Raw genomic sequence first — 20584 nt, 5'->3', positions numbered from 1 at the left:
AGTTTTGTTTATGGAGTTCTCCAATCATTGGGGAAGGCCTGGAAACATGAATTCATTATATCAGTGACTGATTGCAAATCTGTCTTATTTCAAGACTCTGGCACCCAAAGAATGCAGGCTTTTGTTGAACTCTCTCATATCTTTGGCCAGAGTTCAGTAGAAGGTTGGAAAATTATCAGGAACCTAGATATATAAAGTCCAAGTCTATGAAGTTTCCATGGGGCTTTCTGAGGGGTGAAACCTTGATCCACCCTAAAAATGGTCCTTTGTGTCAGAGGGGATGGATGAGGATTCCCTATGCTAGAAGTCCTGCATTCTGACCTCAATAAGATATAAGTGTAGGTTTAGTGCCTGGTACGTCCAGTGAGATGGGAAAGACCTGAAGTGCGCAGCTGATCGAGCCTAGGGAAGTGGCCTGAACCCCCCCCCTAAAAATGATCAACAATTATTTAAAACATTTTATTAAAAAGGCTAGTAAATTATTTTTCCAAAGGAAAGGGTGGGAGATTGCAAATGAGCAACTCCTACCCCTACCCTACTGGACAGCAGCAGGAGCCAGAGTTTCCAGCCGATGTGAGTTGGTGCCACTTGGATTGTACCTCCAGTGACATGGATATCCACTGGGCCCATGCTAATTTACTTTCTTCCCCTGACCTCGCATACTTTGGTAGAATCAGTATTGGAGGGCAACAGCAGGCATGATCCTGGCATAACTTGAGATTGTGGCCTGTTCAAAATGACCTCTATATTTTAATATGTCTTTATAAGGAATTCATAGCATGGCTCTGTTGTGACAACTTTGGAAGTGTTTCCTTTTATGTTCTAAAAGGGCAGGCTGCTTTTCTGTTTCAGAGGAGATGCACGCTATGACTTGTGTGTTGATGTCAATTCAATATCTGACCCTGATGAGGTGGATTGCTTAACCAGTATCAAAAGTGATCATCATTAATAATGTTGACTAGCCCACCAAGGAAGACTGTCACTCTTTGTATCAGTGAAACTTTGTTTCACATGGGTAAACAGGAACATCTTAAGACAGTTTCTGTGCATATGCACAGACTGTTCGCAACCTTGATGTCATATTTGACCCTGAAATGAGCTTTCGGCCACACATCCGCAGCATAACTAAGACAGCCTATTTCCACCTCCGTAACATCGCCCGTCTGTCCTTGCCTCAGCTCATCTGCTGCTGAAGCCCTCATCCATGCCTTTTATTACCTCTAGATTTAACTATTCCAATGCACTCCTGGCTGGCCTCCCACATTCAACCCTACATAAACTAGAGGTGACCCAAAACTCAGCTGCTCGTGTCCTAACTCATACCAAGATCCATTCACCTATCACACCCCTGTGCTTGCTGACACACATTGGCTTCCGGTTGAGCAACGCCTTGATTTCAAAATTCTCATTCTTATTTTCCTTGGCCGTGCCCTTCCCTACCTCCAGCCCCACAACCCCCCCGAGATGTCTACGCTCCTCTAATTCTGCCCTCCTGAGCATCCCTGATTATAATCGCTCAACCATTGATGGCCGTGCCTTCTGCTGCCTAGGCCCCAAGCTCTGGAACTCCATGCCTAAACCTCTTCGCGCTCTATTTTTCTTTCCTCCTTCAAGACACTCTTTAAAACATACTGCTTTGACAAGTCACCTGAGCAAATTTCTACTTATGCGGCTCAGTGTCAAATTGTTACCGCATAATACTCCTGTGAAGTGCCTTGGGACGTTTCACTATGTTAAAGGTGCTATATAAATATAAGTTGTTGTGATGCTTAATTGGGAAGGGTACCTCCTTTTTCTAAATCTCTCTGACTACAAAGCAAAGAAGAGGTATGATTGAGGTCTCGATGCAAAGATTTCTTCAGTGAATGTCTGCATCGTCATGCAGTTAATAACCTGAGACAATACTTTGTGACTTTCTAATTTTACGTTAAAAACTTTGCATCACCGATGTTAGTCCAAAATAAAGATATAATACAGAGCATGCTAGAATTTGGAGACGTTTTATTGTTTTGTAATGGATTCTGTAAGTTAAGTGAGAAACAGTGTAATTTATTGATTTGTTTTAACTTTCTCTAATTTTATTATAAACTTGATTACTCTTTGGAATATGAGAGATATGTTCAATCAGGGTTTTATTTTTCCATCAGTTGGAGAACTTTGGAGTTAAACATAAAAATGTTAAATAGATGGGCACTTTACCTCCCAGATTACTTCAAATCACATTTCTGTTTATAGAAAGCATAGGCCAACCTGTGGAAGTAGTCCTTTGTGCTGGGCATGTGAAAAGTATCTGGAAGAATGCCTCAATCATAACGGCATGGATATCCTCAGTCATTGGGGTATGCATGGAGGTCTTGACAGTTATATATCATGATCAGAGCATATGCAGTTGTTTTAGCATTGTTCGAAGTGTGGTGGAATCTGCTCTCATTAGAAAGATGGTTTTCACAGCACTGGGACACTAACTCAATAATGCAAAACTATTTCTTGAAGTAGTTCAACAATATAAAAAGGGCTAATGATCTGCTGGAGAACTGTTTAATGGAAGGAAGTATTAATGTTCTGTTTGAAGTAAATTATATGATGTCCAGCTTTCAAATATATTTTCAAGCTGGTGTTTTTTTTCCTATTAAATACTCAAAACATGAAGCATTGTTGACACATTATGGTTCAGCTATTTTTATTTTGTAAGAATGTATTTGGTGCTTCAGTTTAAATGTTTTTACTTCAAAAAACTACCCACACTAATTAAACTAAGGTGCTCAGACAGTCATGTGTTCTTAAACTGAGAATTTAAAGTTAGATTTTTAACTACCAGAAGAAAACTTTTTGCTTTTAGTTAAGAGCTAAAACTGATGTGCTATATTGCCAGTATTAGAAAAGGGAGTGGTAAAATAGAAAGGACCATGATGAGTGGGATAACTGACTAGATAAACTTGGCAATCCATCAGAGAAGCATCAATTCTACTTTTTGTTCAGGAGCTAGACGTTAGATTGTTGGTTTTGACTTAACTTTGTTTATTGCTTTTTTAATTGTTAAAATGGATTGTGCCCTACCACTCTTTGGACAGACAGCACAAATGCGCAATTCCTTTCAGTCCATAGCTGTGAATTGTCTTTCAAGGACGAGCTGTTCTGTAACTGATTACATGTTAATAATTTGATGGAGTGTGTGCCAACTAATTGGAGCTGGAGTACGCCTAAAGAAAATAAAGAACTTGCATTTATATAGCATCTTTCATGTCCTCAATGTTCCAAAATGCTTTACAACCAATTAATTACTTTTGAAATGCAGTTATGTAAGCAAAAAAAATAATGAAGTTTACTGGAAACCAAACTTCAACAATTATCGTGAACTCACGTATGGTGTAAACAGCATTTTAAGATACGAACAGCATTTCTGCTTGCTTTGTTACAAGTAAAACTCATTACTAATAACTTGCATTGTCCTCCAGAGATGAGACTGAATGTCACTTACCAATTCATAGCTGAGTTATTTTAAAAAGTTGCAATGCAAATTCAATAGATTTTGGAGTGATTACAGAAGTTATTCAATTTAGTTAAAACTATAGAAGGAAATCTACGATTCTGTTGAATATATTTGACTAAGAACAATCTTTTAAATGGTTCCACAGTTTAGTGTCTTTTCTGTCCATCAATATTTATAGGAAAAATGTGCCTGATGGAGATGAAAAATTGCTATATAACTTTGTTTATGTATTTGGGATACATATTATTGAGTTCTGAGATGCAGAAAATAATTTTAATATTATTTGCCAGAGGTGTTTATAATCGCAACACAGAATATTTTAACATTGCAAATTGCTTTAATAATATCAGTTGTTAAATCCGCTCTGATATTACTACTATTGATTAAAGTCAGAGTTAGCCTTAATTTTTTTTGAATGGTTCCACACTGGAAGGTGCTGGGTAATTAATTAGGTAGAATCTGCACCAGGAGCTAAAAGGTCCTGATTTTGAATCCTAGCATGATTCACTCAGCCTTTCATTCATCTGCGGCAGATAAAATGACTACCAGCTTTGTCAGCCTCGTGTGCTATGAGCCTTGGCTCAGTGGTAGCTCGCTCAACTCTTGAGTTAGAAAATCGTGGGTTCAAGCCCCACAATTGGATTTTACTGGCACTTCAGTACAGTACTAAGTGAATGCTGACTGTCAGAGATGTCGTCTTTTGGATGAGACGTTAAACAAGAACCCCTCTGCCCTTTCAGGTGGATCAAAAAGATCCTATGGTATTAATTGAAGAAAAGCCAGAGTGCGCTCCTGGTGTCCTGCCAACAGTTATCCCTCAAACAACATCAGTAAAACAGTTTAATTGGTTTGAGGACCTTCTGTGTAGAAATTGTCTCCTGTGTTTTCTTACATTATAACAGTGACTGCACTTCAGTATGTTTGATTGGATTTGAAGCACTTTGGGATGTCTTGAAGTTCTGAAATGTGTTTATATAAATGAAAGTTTGTTCGTTCTTGTTGACCATATTTTAGTATATATGGGTGGGGTGGCAGAGTGGGAAGCTACAGTGATATGAACTTGAATTCTACAATTTTATGAATCCAGGAAAAATGTATAGTGCAGTTGCGTGATGTAAGATATTTTTCTTACTGTTGATAGTAACAAACTGACGTAAGTACTCTATTTGTCAAATCTTTGAATTTTCTGGCAGTTGTGCAGTTTGCAATTGGTCATTATTCTGTACCTGTGTGAGGCAGTATTGTATTGAACCTCTACTACCATTATGTAATGATTGATACTTTCCATGGGCCCAAGTGTATAGAACAAAGTTATATTGGCCCGTAATTTGCGATCACAGCGAAGCAAAGGCACTCGCTGCTGACCCCAAAGAAAGCTGCCCACAAAGATCTTGCGATCTCTGTGGCAAGAAGTTTGCTTTTTTCGATGTATAATTGATTTGCAGCACTATGAATAGGGGATTCCTGTGGCAATGCTAGCAGTGATGTCAAAAGCATTCTAAGCAGCCAATCATGAGTGAAGAATTCTCACAATCAGCAAACCAGGAAATGAGAATCTGCTTTTATCTGGACTTTAAAAAAAAAAGTTAGAGAGAGTGAAATAAAGATTGGAACTTTCACATGGGGATAAAGTAGAAGCTGAAATATCATGACCAAACTTTAAAAAAAAATTAAAGTTTCAAAAAATTGTAATTTTTTAATCATCATAGAGAAATTTGACACTCCACAAATATAAAAATTAGTTTTGGGGCCAGAATGTTTGTTTAGCAGTCAATACACTGTTAAAACACAGTTACACCTATTCCAAACAAGGCTGAGCATTTAATGGGGTATTTAACAACAATAAAGCAATATTAGTGTGGGAAAAGCCCAAGTTTTCATCATTTTCACTGATTTTGCTGATTGGCGGCTATCGGGGAGGGGGGTCCACAGTGCAGCCTGTGTCAGAGCAGTGAATGACCACAACTTCAGGATTTCTGCGTTTAGATGCGCGTGTGCTAAATCCTGAAGCTGCCTTCAGTTTCAGAAGGGTAATGACGGCGAACGCTGACAGTTCATCGTCATTACCCAACACAAATTCCGGGCCATTATGTACTGGTGCTGCACTATCTTAAAATGGTAATTAGGGATTTAATTCAGTGTTTTTGTAGGTATAGTAATAGAAGTAACTTAAACACTAATTATGTATTTGAAGCAGAGTCCTTGTTTGTAAACATTAGATCAATTGGATATTTCTTTTACTTCTGCTTGATCTTGCAGGAAATGACATTAATGAAGAAGTACATGTTTGCAGCCTGCAATTACTGCAGTGCCTGTACTTCATGGCTTATGAACCATTGTTGACACCCATTTTAGTGAAGAATAAAGGGTTCTGACTGTAGACTGTATTGTTGGTCAAACTGGTCTGATAAGGACAAGTGGGATTGAACAGAGGACAGATCATTGGATGAGCCGAGTCTTGCCCATTAATTGATCTTGCACACAATCTCACTTGTTGAGAAAAGAGTGGTTCTTTTAGAATGTGATAGTAATGCTGAATGCTTCTCAAGTGCCGGTTTGCCATTTTGTGTCTGTGTATATATCTTTACATTTGTTGTGCCTAACAACAAGATTGTTGTGTGGGTCTGTGTGTATTTTCAGATCATTTAGTATAAATATGTGGATGATTTAAAAATGTCAAATATGCATTGTTTTTTTAAATCTACACAGTAGCTGATGACTTTTGTGTTAAGTTACAAATGTTATTGTGGAATTGGAAAATGTATGAAACCTATGAAGATGCTTTAATTTACATTGTTGCCAATTAAGCAAAACTATTGTTTTTCAGAGCGTAAGTGCTACTTGTTCGTGAAATTTATGTGAGCGAATGTAAAAGTTAAATTAGCTACAGTTTCAAAATTTAAGACAAAACAAAATATTGCTTAATTATACATGATTTTCAATTTTCCATACTTTGGTTGTTTACATGCAATTTTACATCATGCGACTGATGTGCTGTACTTTTTTCATAAGAATTTCGTTTCCTTAACAATTTTTTGGGAGGAAATATTTTTTCTCTTTGTACTCTTCCAAGTTGACCCATGTGGGTATTAATTTCAACTGAGAGCATGACAAAAAAATCTGTTTCCAGGCCTTAGCTATGATATAACTGTCCTGTGAGGTGAGAGCAGTGTGCAGATTGGTATTTCTCTCTCTGGGTAAACACCTGATTTTACCTTGTTCTCGGTCCCCGAAGGGAAGTCTGAGAGGACCTCATCATCTTGGGAATCCAAGCATTATTCCTTGTTTTGTGAATGTTAATATTTCTTTATCAACAGTTTGATCTTTTAAACCTCTTCACTTTTTTATTAATTAATGGTGGAATGACTGTATGCCAATTTATTTTCAGGATCAAAGATCCTGAAAATGAGAGGCAATATAAACTGAAAGGTACAATTCTAAAGGGGGTGCATGAACAGCAGGGCAGGTTGAGAAAGCAGTTTAAAAAAAATACAAGGGATCCTGGGCTTCATAAATAGAGGCAAAAGAGTACAAAATCAAGGAAGTTATAATGAACCTTTATAAAACACTGGTTTGGCCTCAACTGGAGTATTCGGTCCAATTCTGGGAACCTCACTTTAGAAAGAATGTGAAGGCCTTGGAAAGGATTTACAAGAATGGTTCCAGGGATGAGGGACTTGAGTTACATGGATAGACTGGAGGAGCTGGGGTTGTTTTCCTTAGAGCAGAGAAAGTTTGATAGAGGTGCTCAAAATCATGAGGGGTCTAGACAATAGAGAGAAACTGTTCCCATTGGCAGAAGGGTCGAGAACTAGAGGACACAGATTTAAGGTGATTGGCAAAGAACTAAAGGTGACATGAGGAAAAACTTTTTAAAGCAGCGAGTGGTTATGATCTGGGATGCACTGCCTGAACAGGTGATGGAGACAGATTCAAACATGGCTTTCAAAATGGAACTGGATAAGTACCTGAAGAAAAAAAATTGCAAAGCTACGGGGAAAGGGCGGGGGAGTATGACGAGCTGAAGTGTTCTTGCAGAGAGCCGGCATGAACTCAACGGGCTGAATGGCCTCCTTCTGTGCTGCAACCATTCTATGATTCTTTTGGTTTGATTCAGAGTGACAAATGGAACCAGAAGTGTATCGGTGTATACTTTTTAATTTCTATCACTTGAACCATCCTTTGGCCTTTGAAATAAAAGTATCAATTTGTCACATTGTGAGCAGTTTTATACTGGAAGCTGGGTTGAGAGTAGTCAGACTAATTTTCTTATAGCCATCAGAGAGAGGAAACTTTCATCTTATGAGCCTGGTCTGGATTCACATGTGTGTCCCAGCAGTGAAAGGATCACATGCTTAATCTATTGCATCAGGCAGTCCCCCAATTGAATCCTTTTTAATGCAGTTATTGTAATTAGTAACTGCACTGTACTTGTAGTGGACACTGTATGTATTATAGGGTCACTTCAAGATGCTATGCCTAAAATAGGAAAAAGAAATGAAAACATTCAGAAAATATAATTGCATTCTTAGACCAAAATGCTAAATGTGATTGTCATGTGAGAATATTTTAATTTGTGTATTAGTTGATATTCATGTGAAATGTTGTTCAATGAGGTAAGTCAGTAAGCAAAATAATAGAGGCAATGAACTGCTAGCTGGGGTTGAATAAAATGGAAAACTTGCTTGTAGAAGAAAATGATGGTTGGTAGAATAAACAAATGGAAAAATAACAGTTTTTTGGATGATGGATAACAGCAACCACAACTTGCATTTATATTGCATCTTCAATGTAGAAAACATCCCAAGGCATTTCAGAGGGTTAAGGAGAATATGGACCCTGAGCCAAAGAGCAGATATTAGGAGTGACAAAAAGCTTGGCAAGGGGGTATTTTTAAGGAGGGGGATGTGGAGAGGTGAAACACTTTTTAGAGAGGGAATTCTAGAGAATGGGTTCCAGGTGGTAAAAAGCGTTACTGAAAGTGTTACCTCCAGTGACTGGGCGAAGAGAGTGAAGTGGATTCTCCCAACACTCGACTTGTGTTCACAGCAAAAAAGCAGTTTCCATAAGCAGACCTGTGACTTCTATGAAGTGAGTTGTGCAAGTTGAATGCCGTGTTACAGAAATAACAATCACCCTTTTACCTTTGTATTTTGCACCGGTGATTATGTACCCACTACATTTTCCTGTTCACTTCAAAAGACAGTTAATATCACATGGTTGGACCAAATTATTCAGGCTAAAACTAATAATTATATTTATTTGCTTTTGTGTAATTATCTTAAAGTAGCTTACCAGCAGTTAAAGCTTAGTCAACTGTTTCAAAAATTTAAAAATTCTAAAATTTGAGGAGTTCCTTTCAATAACTTTTGAACTGAATCTCTGATGAATTGTTTGTTGAGAAAGATTCAATGGAGCTGCCTACACTGGAAATGGGCAATGCAAAGCAGGGAACTAAAGGTCTTGGGCAAACAGTGCTTATGTGGCTTGTCTGGGATTGTAAAGGTAGGTTCTGTCAGATAAAACTGATTCCTTGGGGCAGTCAGAAAAATAAAAAATCAAGCATTTCTTAAAACTTGAGGTGTGAACACTTAATTTGGTCATTTGATTTGTTTTTAACAACTGATTTTCAGGGAAACAGGATCATTTAAACAGTGCCTTAATGCAGACAAAACATACAAAGGCACATTGCAGAGCCATAAGGAAAAACAAACATGACCAAATAAGGAAAGAATGAGGGGTAATCAAAAAATTGGTCAAAGGGGTTGGTTGTTTAGAGGCTCTTGAAGGAGGAATAGGTGGTGAAGTGGAGGAGTTTACCGAGGGGTTTCATAACCGAAATCATGGCCACCAATGGTGGGACAAGGGGAAGAGGGTGATGCAAGAATGACTAAAGTCAGAGGAATGATGAGTTTGTGGTGTGGGTGGTGGACATAGGGTTAACTGGAGGAGAGTACAGTGATTAGGGAGGGGTGAGGCCATGGAGGGATTTAAGCACAATGATGAAAATCTTAAATTTTTACCATGCTTAATGTCCAAAGGATGGTGGCTGGAGCTTGCACATAAAAATACATATATTGTCTTTCAACGGATCAATAATTAAATTCTTCCCTTGGAACAAATCTGAATATATATTTTCTTGCTCTCGTCCACACAGCTTGTCCTTCTCTGATACTATAGACAATCCCTAAATAGTATCATGTATTTGACTACCCCAGACATCAGAACAAAAGTATCTCTTTTAAAACTACAGCCAACGGAAGCCAATCTTGAAATCACGGTATTAAAGTGTATTGAAACTCATTTTATAATAACTAATATAACGTAGAAATTTCCCTTTTGAGGCATGGTAGATTTCTGCTTCCATCATATTAGATGAAAACACTAATTTGCAAATGAAATAAGCACAGAAACCACTGTTAGTAGTAAAAGAAGAGTTTGCATTCCGGTTTCTATCTTCTGATTAAAACTAAGGAATGCACTCCTTATATGTAAAATTTCTCCAACTTTTGCACCGTAAATATTTCTTGTGAACCGTTCTGCAGATCCTTGTTGAAAGTGTTCTGTCTTTTAATTTCTCATTCTTTCACTTAACAGTTCATTGAAAATGTTGTTATTTCAATACAATTATGGATGAATATGATATATTCAAAATATAATTTTTGAAGTGCTATTCAGGAATAAGATGTGCAAAAAATCTGTATTTATAAAGGGTTAATGTGATTTGCTTGTTTCTTACTTCTTAAAATATGTTTATCTTAAATGTTTTGTGCAGGTTTCTTATATTGGTCAAGACTGTGAGGGTGTTCCAGAATTTCTTGGCAGGAAATATGGCCATTTCACAAAGCGTCTAGATCTTAGTTTTAATCTACTAAGGTAAGGTTCTATCCATAAGCAGCAGAACTCCACACTATATCAACAGTGATGTAAATAGCAATATCCAAATTCCATGCTGATCATTTTTATTCCATGAATAGCATTGCTTTGTATGATCCACTGTTTGCAACACTCAAAGCTGGTACTGAATATATGACGCACGTCAATTTTGTTGTATACCAATGGCATTTTCTTGTAGTCTCATCACTATAATGTGCGTCTTTGCGTGCGTCTTTGCATGCTTTCTGCTTTTGATGATTTGAATATTTGTGTTTGCAATTCTAACTTGATTAGATTGCATTTATAACTGGAACACATCGGGGACAATTTTCAGTGCTTTCACCCTGTTCCTGCTAAAAATGGAACAGTCGTGAGGTAAAAGTTGCAATAAACAACTTGCAGCTGACTTCAAGTTTGCTGCAATTTTGAGATGGCCTTAAAATAGGGAGCCAGGACTCATTAATATATTTAAATCAAGGTCCTATGACTTACATAGGTCATCAATGCATTTATGATTTCCAAACAAGCGGCGCTCGAGCTGCACACACTCCACTTACTTGTGCTGAACAGAATGCAGCCAAACCAGTGTCCCCAAAAGGGATCACTGGAAGTCACTCAGACTCAAAATCAGGTTTGTGGTGGATTTCGGGGGCACAGGAAGAACTTCAATTCTCTTCCTCTGCCTCCACAGTGGCTCCGCAGATGGGCAACTGGGTTTCCTGGCCCCTACCAATTGGTGAGCTGACTACTGATGCTCATTTACGTGGGAAGCTCATCGATTCTATTCAAATGAGGCTGGACCATTATCAGACAGATGGTGAGCTTGTCGCTCACCTGATGAATGGGGACACATCAAAATTGCCCCCATGGTCTCTGGCATTTGTGTATATAGTGGAGCTGTTTGAAATACTGGCATTGAGTATTTTTATCTGGCAACATTTTAAGTATTGATATTATTAACAAGTTGGTATTCCTGTTAACATCGACTTTTTGGCTTAAGATCATGAACAAAAATTTTCACTGCCTAGGTTATAATTAAAAGTTTGTTTGTTACTACTTAATGATTAGTACCCCATTGCCAACTATTTTAGTAGAGGCATTAACTCCTTTTAAAATAGACAGAGGAATGATGTATGCCTCTGTTCATCAGCTATAGTTGACAACAGCAATTTCAAGGGTAATATGCTGTATTTTGGAATAACTTGAACGCTGAACTAAGATGTCATTAGTTGTTCATTCTCATAGAACAAACAAAATAGCTTCTATATGATAGTGAATTCCAGATGTTCTTTCAATCATGTGCAAGACCCATTATAAGTCATTTGTGCTTGTGGTGCTTGAGTTATGGGTCTCATTGTCATTTGGTGGGACATGACCTATTTCATAGTCAAAAGGAAGTTTATCCTTTTGCAGGGCTGAATTACAGTAGCTGGTAGATGAAGAACATTCAGACATTCTTGTCAATAGCATGTAATAAAATTACAGGAATTTTCCAGACTTTTCCAGAGATGATAATGCTTGTACAATGAAGGTCAGTGAGAACACAACTAAGTATATTTATTTGTGCAAAGCAGTGGTACTTGCACCATATTCTTTGGAAACTGTTATGCAGTTCAGTAGAATATAAGAACATAAGAAATAAGTGCAGGAGTAGACCATTTGACCCTTTGGGCCTGCTCCGCCATTCGATAAGATCATGGCTGATCTTCTACGTCAACTCCACCTTCCTGCACTATTGCCATATTCCTTGATTCCCTTAGTATCCAAAAATCTATTGATCTCTGTCTTGAATATGAGCAACCACAGCTCTCTGGGGTGGAGAATTCCAAAGATTCATAACCTTTGAGTGAAGAAATTTCTCTTCATCTCAGTTCTAAATTCCAAATGTTTTTGTGTCTTCTACTGTGAAGACCGATGCAAATTATTCATTTACTGTCTCATTATGCAATTTCCTTAGTTCCCATAATTTCTCCTGTCTCTGTCTCTAAAGAACCCACATTTATGTGCTAATCTTTAGTTTATATATCTATAGAAGCTTTTACAATATGTTTTTACATCTCTTGCTAGTTTACTCTCATTCTATTTTCACTTTCTTTAACAATTTCTTGGTTCTCCTTTGCTGAATTCTGAAATCCCCCTAATCCTCAGGTTTACTCTTTTTGGCATCCTAAGTCTCTTCCTTTAATCTAATACTAGCTTACCTTCTCTTGTTAGCCACAGTTGCACCACTTTTCCCCTGGGGTTTTTATTCCTTAAGGGAATGTATATTTGTTTTGAATTATGAATCAATTCTTTAAATGTTTGCCATTGTTTATCTGTCTTCATATCTTTTAATCTAGTTTCCTAATCTTCCTCAGCCAACTCGGCCCTCAAACCTACGTAGTTTGCTTTGTTCAGATTTAAGACCCTAATTTCAGACTTAACTAAATTACTCTCAAATTCATTGTAAAATTCTATCATATTACGTTTTCCCAAAGGCTCCTTTACTACAAGATTCTTAATTAACCCAATCTCTTCAGACAATTTTAGATCTAAAATAGCCTGTTCTCTAGTTTGTTCCTCAACATACTGATCTAGAAAATTATCTTGAATGCATTCCATGAACTCCTCCACCACACCACACTGCAACTTTGGTTTTCCCAGTCTATATAAAGATTAAAGTCCCCCATGATTGCTATATTACCCTTGTTACATGTACCTCTAATTTCCTGTTGTATACTCTGCCTGACAGTACAGCTACTGTTGGGGGGCCATAAACTACTCGCAGCAGTGTTTTTTGCCCCTTGTAGTTTCTTCGTTCCAGCCAAACTTATTCTACATCTTGATTTTTCGAGCGAAGAACCTTTCTCTCTACTGTCTTTATCACATCCTTTATTAGCAGGACTAGCCTTCATCTTTTTCCTGTAGGTTATATTAATGATTTTGTAAATGGTATAGATTGTATTTTTCAAAATAAATTGCAGCAGTGAAAACCCCAGCAATACCAGCAAAAAAACCCAGGATAAGCCTGTCACGTGATGCTGTCTTTTTTGTTTACATACATTACTGGCTGACGCCTTTTGAACCTCTGGCTCCAATATACCATTGTAACGCATTGTAAGTGTGAAAAGTCAAGCTTTCCTCAGGTAAATAACAAAATTATGATTATTTTCTGAATTCAGCAAGCATGTACCATTAAAACAAATGCAGTGCAGAAATTTTATAAAACATGAATTTCATAGTAACAATATTGCAGCAATTAACTCAACACTGCAGATTCACCGAACTGAATTTGACATGAAACTCAAAGGTATCATAACTGCATCTATTACATATAAGCAAATACTCAGCAGATTCTAAAGTTACTTATACAATAATTGATACTTCGTAATTGTAGTTATTGTTTTCGTCAGATGTCTGACTCTCCAAGCGATTAATCATGTTTAAGATGCTCCAAACCCAGCTGAGAAATCCATACAAGATAAGTTTCCATTTGCATGATATGGAGTGTATACTATCTACCTGTAGTAACACACCCACTTAATTAAGCTCTGAGAATGTAGGTGAAATGTGGCAGGAATCAAGCCCTGGGGACCCGTGAGTACATGAAACTGCTGCTGGAATTTAGCTAGATGCAATGCATAACTTGCTAGCATAAACTCTGGTAACCTTACTGCTTCTCCAGATTAGGACCATCCTATCTCTTAAGGCATTGGCTTCTTTGGTTATCTGGAACAGAGTCGGAGGAATCTCAGCCTCCAGTGATTGGCCTACCCCTCCAAGTGCCATCAATGAGCTAGGTTAGCTGACCAATCAACAGTAGCTTGGGTACTGCAGACCGGCCTGGTTTGGATGTCTGATCCTGCTCCAGAACGTGCTGCTCCCTGGCGTAGTATGCCGCCACACTCCTCCTTCCGCTCCCCGGCCTTCTCCGATGGTGCTCGCAGGCCGGGGGCCGAGCAGACTGCTGGAGCAGGAGAGCAACGGCAGTGAAAAGGGACGTCATCAAGGTCCAGATCGGTGATTGGAGCGTGGGCAGGTGCTGCAGGAGCGGCGAGGTCTGGGTGAAGGAGCGGCGAGAGATTGTAGAGGGATGTGATTGGAGCCCAGGAGAGGCGTGAGTTTGGGTCCCAGAAGGGGCGAGGGCCCAGGGGCGGCACGGACCAGCCCACACTGTGATATGTGTGCGCACTAGGTCCGTGCAGCAGAGCTGGTCTCCAGTTGTCTTGGTTAATCCTTGCTACTGGGCCAAGACCTAGCTCTGTCAAGCCTGTGTGGTGGCTGGTGTGCAACAGTCACCACATGTTAAAAAAAATCCAAGCACAGGCATCTTTCACCCTTCAAGATTTCGTTTGGATCTGGAATTTTAGGTCTTTCATTGAAACACCTGTGAACTTTTTGACGTGGAAGCAAGTCATCCTCGATTCGAGGGACTGCCTATGATGATGATGAGATGTCTGATTACTGAGTCTGCAGGCTGAGAGAGACTTGGTGGGAATGACTATGTCAAAGGCTGAGGCAAAAGAACTTGTTTATGTTAACGGCAGGCCTAGTGTTTGGGGTGACTGGAGAAGAGGAATTTGGAAATTTGAGAGGGTTTTGTAAAGAGAAGTGAGGGTAGTTTTTTTCAGGGGCAGAAGATAATGGTAAAGAAGTTGGAGGACGGCAGAGAGAACATAAGAACATAGGAGCAGGCCATTTGGCCCCTTGAGCCTGCTCCGCCATTCAATCAGATCATGGCTGATCTGATCATGGACTCAGCTGCACTTTCCTGTCCCGCTCCCCATAACCCTTTACTCTCTTATCACTCAAAAATCTGTCTAATCTCCGCCTTAAATATATTCAATGACCCAGCCTCATCAGCTCTCTGGGGCAGAGAATTTGATAGATTTGCAACCCTCAGAGAAAAAAATTCTTCTCATCTCAGTTTTAAATGGATGGCCCTTTATTCTAAGACTATGTCCCCTCATTTTAGTTTCCCCTATGAGTGGAAATATCCTCTCTGCATCCACCTTGTCGAGCCCCTCATTATCTTATACATTTTAATAAGATGACCTCTCATTCTTCTGAACTCCAATGTGTATAGGCTCGACCTATCCTCATAAGTCAACTTGTGTTGAGGGAAACAAGGAAGTGAGGAGATCAGTGGTGGAAATATCAAAGGTAGTAAGGTCTTGAGTGATAGTAAAGTTCAGATATGGGAGGTTGAATGCAGAGAAATCTGAGTTGAGGGCGTAATGCAAATTCAGGTGAATCCTTTTGGATCAACACAAGCTACTTATCCCATTTCATCTTGCGAATGATACACTGAGCCTCAAAGTACACAATATCATAATCCAACCTCATAGCAGCTCTCTTAAGACTTCAAGTATGTAACTGCTCTCTTTACCTTTCTGTAAACATACCGAGCTTCATGATTGTTGTAGATGATCTCTATATAAGCTCACCAATTGCATTACATCTTCACACCATTCTGTTCCATGTACAATATGTTTGATACTCTATAGTTTAAGTTGGTTTTGTATTGTATGATAACATTGCTGTTTTTTTTGAGATGCTATCTTTCTGTACAATAACGTACCTGACTACTTTTAATGCCTTCGTTCAAAATTGGACAACGATTTTGAGATGAGTGACGAATACTGCTACCTACGGCTCCACTTAATCAGTTCAGCAAACTACAGGTAGGGTCTGACTACTACTTATACAACATCAAATAATTTCCATGAACACCTAAAATTTTGAAACTGCTTGTTCGAATTGCTTTCCAAATATCGAAGATGAAGTTTGTCGTTAAACAGGAAAGCTTAAATGCCACAAAATGGAATCAAAATTATGTTTGGAACAGTCCACTTTAGATCACCACATCATAAACTTACCTTTCAACATGAGCAAATATCTAATTTGCTACAATCATACAATTGCTACAGATAGGTTTTTACTGGCCAAAAGGCAAACTATATAAAATTTAAATGCTGAATGCTAACAAATTATTGTATGAACTAAATAATGTTGCTTTGCAGTACATAGTCATTGCGCTTAAACAATAGAATTGTTAATGCAGAAAAGGAGCTTCTGTATCAGGTAAATCTCGGGCAGACTATCATGGGGGAAATGTTCTATTTCATAGCAGTTAAAAGTGCAATTCTCTGATATTTTTGGTGCACGGTGATAGGTCAGATTCAATTTTTAAAGTATGGCTGCCCCAGCAAAATAGTGTTGCTTAAACTGTTAAGTATAACTGGAGAGAGCAAATCTGATTTGGGCTGTGCTCTGGGAGGAATTTGCAACCCTTTTACATAATGACTCAGTAATGGCAATTGATGCTCGATAAATTAATTTTAAATCTGAGATAGATAGATTTTTGTTAATCAAAGGTATTAAAGGATATGGGACAAAGGTGGGTACAAGGAGTTAGGTCACAGGTCAGCCATGATCTAATTGAATGGAGGAGCAGGCTTGGGAGGAGCTAAATGACGACCTACTGTTCCTATTTTCCTATAGTCCGGGTTCTGAGAGAGCAACATTTGGCCCAGAATTTGTGCTTGTAATGATAATGAAACTGTCGGCGTTCATCATCATTACAACTGTGAAACTGACAACTTATGCTGTCCACACATTCGCAATTAAATGCAGAAATCCAGAAGTAGTTGTCTGTCATTCCCTCCTCCTCTACAGGACTCGCTGTTGAACTCCCCGCAGTGGGAAATCAATTTAAGTCACTGAACTGATGAAAACTTCAGCTTTTACGTTCTAATGTCACTGTTAGAAAAGCCCCCAAATTTAAGCCTTCTCCAATGAGGTGTAACTGGGTTTTTAATGGCGTACTGAGTCATAACTACTGCTGAACAAATGTTCTGGCCCTGAAAAACTTATTTTAATGTTTTTGAAATGTCACATTTTTCGATTAAGATAAAAATTCCATGGTTTTTAATATTATTTTTAAATTAAAGTTTGTTTATGATATTTCAGCTTCATCCCTTAATCCCATTTGTATGTCCCAATCTTTATTTCGCTCTCTGTAAAATTGATTAAAAGTGAAGGATAATCAGTGCATTTTACTTCCTGGTTTGCTGTCTCTGAGAATTTTTCAATTTGTTTGGCTGCTTAGCTTAGCCACCTTGATGCTATCACTGTTGCTGGATGTTGAGGATCCCCTAGACTTGGCGCCAGAATGAAATGAACGTCAGGAAAGGTGAAATCGATACCACAGAGATTACTAGATCTTTGTGGGCAGTTTTCTTCGAGGTCAGTGCTGCCTTCGATCACTTTGCTACTGCAAAATCCGGGCCACACATTACCTCACACATTTTTTATATATGAAGTGTGTTGCTGGTGCTGCTCAGGTCAGTGGAAGTCATAGTTCCAGTGATATATTGGGACAGCCATGAAAAGTGGGTCTGTTTGAATTAGAGCAAGATAATTGGGCGTTGAAGGATGATTGTACTCTCGTACTGTAAACGCTGCTTTAGTGGTGGAAATCCTGTAATATCACCTTGAAGATTTGTCATTTTGGGAATTGGTATCAGGTTAATAACATAGGAACAGGAGTAGGCCATTCAGCAGCTCAAGTCCATTCTCCGATTCAATTAGATTCTGGCTGAGCTGCATCTGAACTATATTTATCCGCCTTGGTTCCATATCCTTTAATACTCTTGCCTAACAGTTTTGAAATTTTCAGTTGACTGAACCTCGGGGGACATTACTATGAGCAGCAAAAAAAAAAATACCTGAAGGATTGAGACTCCACACTTGTAATGGTTAATCTTTAGTGCCAGATAGGTTGGTTGACTAATTAACACTTATTATATTATTCAAAGGATACTTAGACTGAAATGGACAAGACTTAAAGGCACTGATATTTACTGGGGTGGGATTTCCAAATGGGGGGAGGAGTTCAGCAAATGCTAGCAGGTTCCCTGCCTGGAAGCCAGCCTGATTGACAGGCCTGACTACCTGTCCAGTCGGGAACACTCCAGAAAAGGTTGCAGCCCAAGATCAGGTAGGTTTCCTGCTCCTTGTGGTAGAGATTACGAGGTGGAGGGTGGGGTGGGGGGTCGGTACAGTGTGGTTTGGAAGGTCAGGGGGGAGATTGGGTGATTTGGAGGGTGGTGGATGATCGTCAGGAGGGTGGGGCTTTCGGTGATCATGGGGTAGGGGCTGTGGGGAAACACTTCTGCTCCTTTTGGCTCGGAAGCAATGCTGAAAAGGCACTTGCCTCTTCTGTGCAGCAGTCCTCGCCTCCCTTTAGCTGCCGGGTTTCCCAAGGCTCAGGAAACCCAGCCAGCCAGCGTTAAAGCTGGAAGAGATATAAAATCTAAGGCATGCCACTTCATTAAAATAGTTAAATAAGCCACCAACCTCCTGGAAGTTGGTGTTTACCTGCCCTATGTTCTGTCTCCATTAAAACCAGAAGTGGATGGGTTTGAGACAGGCTGGGTTTGGGTTTGAGATTTTAAAAATCTTAGCATCCCACCCAACTCAAACCCACCCATTTTTTGGCCATTTTTGCAAAGCTAATGATAAAATGGCACAACCTGGGTAGAAAGGTTTGGACTTTTGAGTTTAACGGCGCATCTGCCCCTCGGATGAAGTTGCTGTACCATTTGTGCATAAATAACAGCAAGCGCCATTGGCCTCACTGTTATTTTGACAGCATATTATGGTCCATTAGATTCGATGTGCCTGAAACGATGGAAATATATTGGTTATTGGACAAGTGGTTAATAAAAATAGCTGTAGAAAGCATCAAGTGACTAACCATATGATTTGCTGTGGACGAGGGAGAATGTCAGTGAAAGAATCTGAAGAGTGTAATGAAGCAAAAATCTTCTCATTAATTTGATAAAATGGTGGCCGTGGCTTCAGCTGTTTGGGCTCTAAGCTCTGGAACTCCCTCCCTAAAACCTCTCCGCCTCTCTACCTCTCTCTCTTCCTTTAAGACGCACCTCAAAACCTACCTCTTTAACCAGGTTTAATTTCTTCTTTTATGACTCGGTGTCAAATTTATCTGTTTTGTCTTGTACCAATGCTATGAAGCGCCTTGGGAAATTTTACTACATTAAAGGCGTTATATAAAAGTTATTATTATTAATAATAAAATACAATGTTAACTATTACTTGCACTATTTGCTGGATTTTCATGAACCAACTTTGTATTTTACTATATTACAACAACAACCACTGTTTGCATTTATCTAGCGCCTTTTAACATAGAAAAATGTCCCAAGGCCTTTACAGGAGTGTTATCAAAACAAATTTTAACACCGAGCCATATGAGGAGCTGTTAGGGCAGATGGCCAAAAGCTTGTTCAGAGATAGGTTTTAAGCAGTATCATAAAGGAGGAAAGAGAGGTAGTGAGGTTGAGGGGTTTAGAAAGAGAAAGAAAGACTTGCATTTATATAGCACTTTTCACTCAGTGCCAATGAAGTACTTTTTGGAATGTAGTCACTGTTGTATTGTAGGAATCGCGGCAGCCAATTTGCGCACAGCAAGCACCCACAAACAGCAATGTGAAAATGACCAGATAATCTGATTTTGTTATGTTGATCGAGGAATAAATATTGGCCAGGACACCGGAGATGATTCCTCTGCTTTTCTTCGAAATAGTGCCGTGGGATATTTTACGTCCAACTGAGAGAGCAGATGGGGCCTCGGTTTAATATCTCATCCAAAAGACTCCCTCAGCATTACACTGGAATGTCATGCTAGATTTTTGTGCTCAAGACCCTGGAGTTGAACCCACAACCTTCTGACTCCAATGTGAGAGTGCTACCTACTGAGCTACAGCTGACACTTGGGGAGGGAATTCCAGAGCTTACGACCTAGGCAGCTGAATGGACAGCTGCCAATGGTGGAGCAATTAAAATTGGCGATGTTCAAGATGCCAGGATTTGCGGAGCGCAGAGATTTCAGGGGATTGTAGGGTTGAAGGTGATTAGAGAGAGGGAGGGGTGAGGCCATAGAGGGATTTGAAAACAAGGAGAATTTTAATATCGAGGCATCTGCTTTGTATTGTGGAGGCATCCATGCATTAAGTTATGAATTTTTGCAGGTTGCTTTTCTCGATAATGAAAGAATATTTATTTTGTGATAAACTTTATCAGTTCAGATTTCATCTTAATTTAAACTATACCTTGTGTCAGTTTTTTTTGTGTATGTACAACTATGTGCAGCTGTGTTACTTCGATTACGTATTCTGTGTTGGTAAGGTAATCTTATTTATACAAATATGGTAT

At 39.0% G+C, this 20584-nt stretch overlaps 1 protein-coding gene across 1 annotated transcript in view; it reads left to right on the top strand.

The window, feature by feature from the left end:
- The window catches only part of lrmda (leucine rich melanocyte differentiation associated), a 1025922-nt gene that overhangs the window by 3067 nt on the left and 1002271 nt on the right, over positions 1 to 20584 (top strand). Inside the window, exon 2 of the mRNA XM_070865367.1 lies at positions 10266 to 10366. Coding sequence (XP_070721468.1) covers positions 10266 to 10366 — 101 coding nt within the window. The remainder of the gene's footprint in view (positions 1 to 10265; positions 10367 to 20584) is intronic.

Source organism: Pristiophorus japonicus, chromosome 22 (genome assembly GCF_044704955.1).
Source record: "Pristiophorus japonicus isolate sPriJap1 chromosome 22, sPriJap1.hap1, whole genome shotgun sequence".
NCBI lineage: Eukaryota > Metazoa > Chordata > Chondrichthyes > Pristiophoridae > Pristiophorus > Pristiophorus japonicus.
Note: the sequence above shows the minus strand (reverse complement) of the source record. Positions and strands in the feature narration are given on the sequence as shown.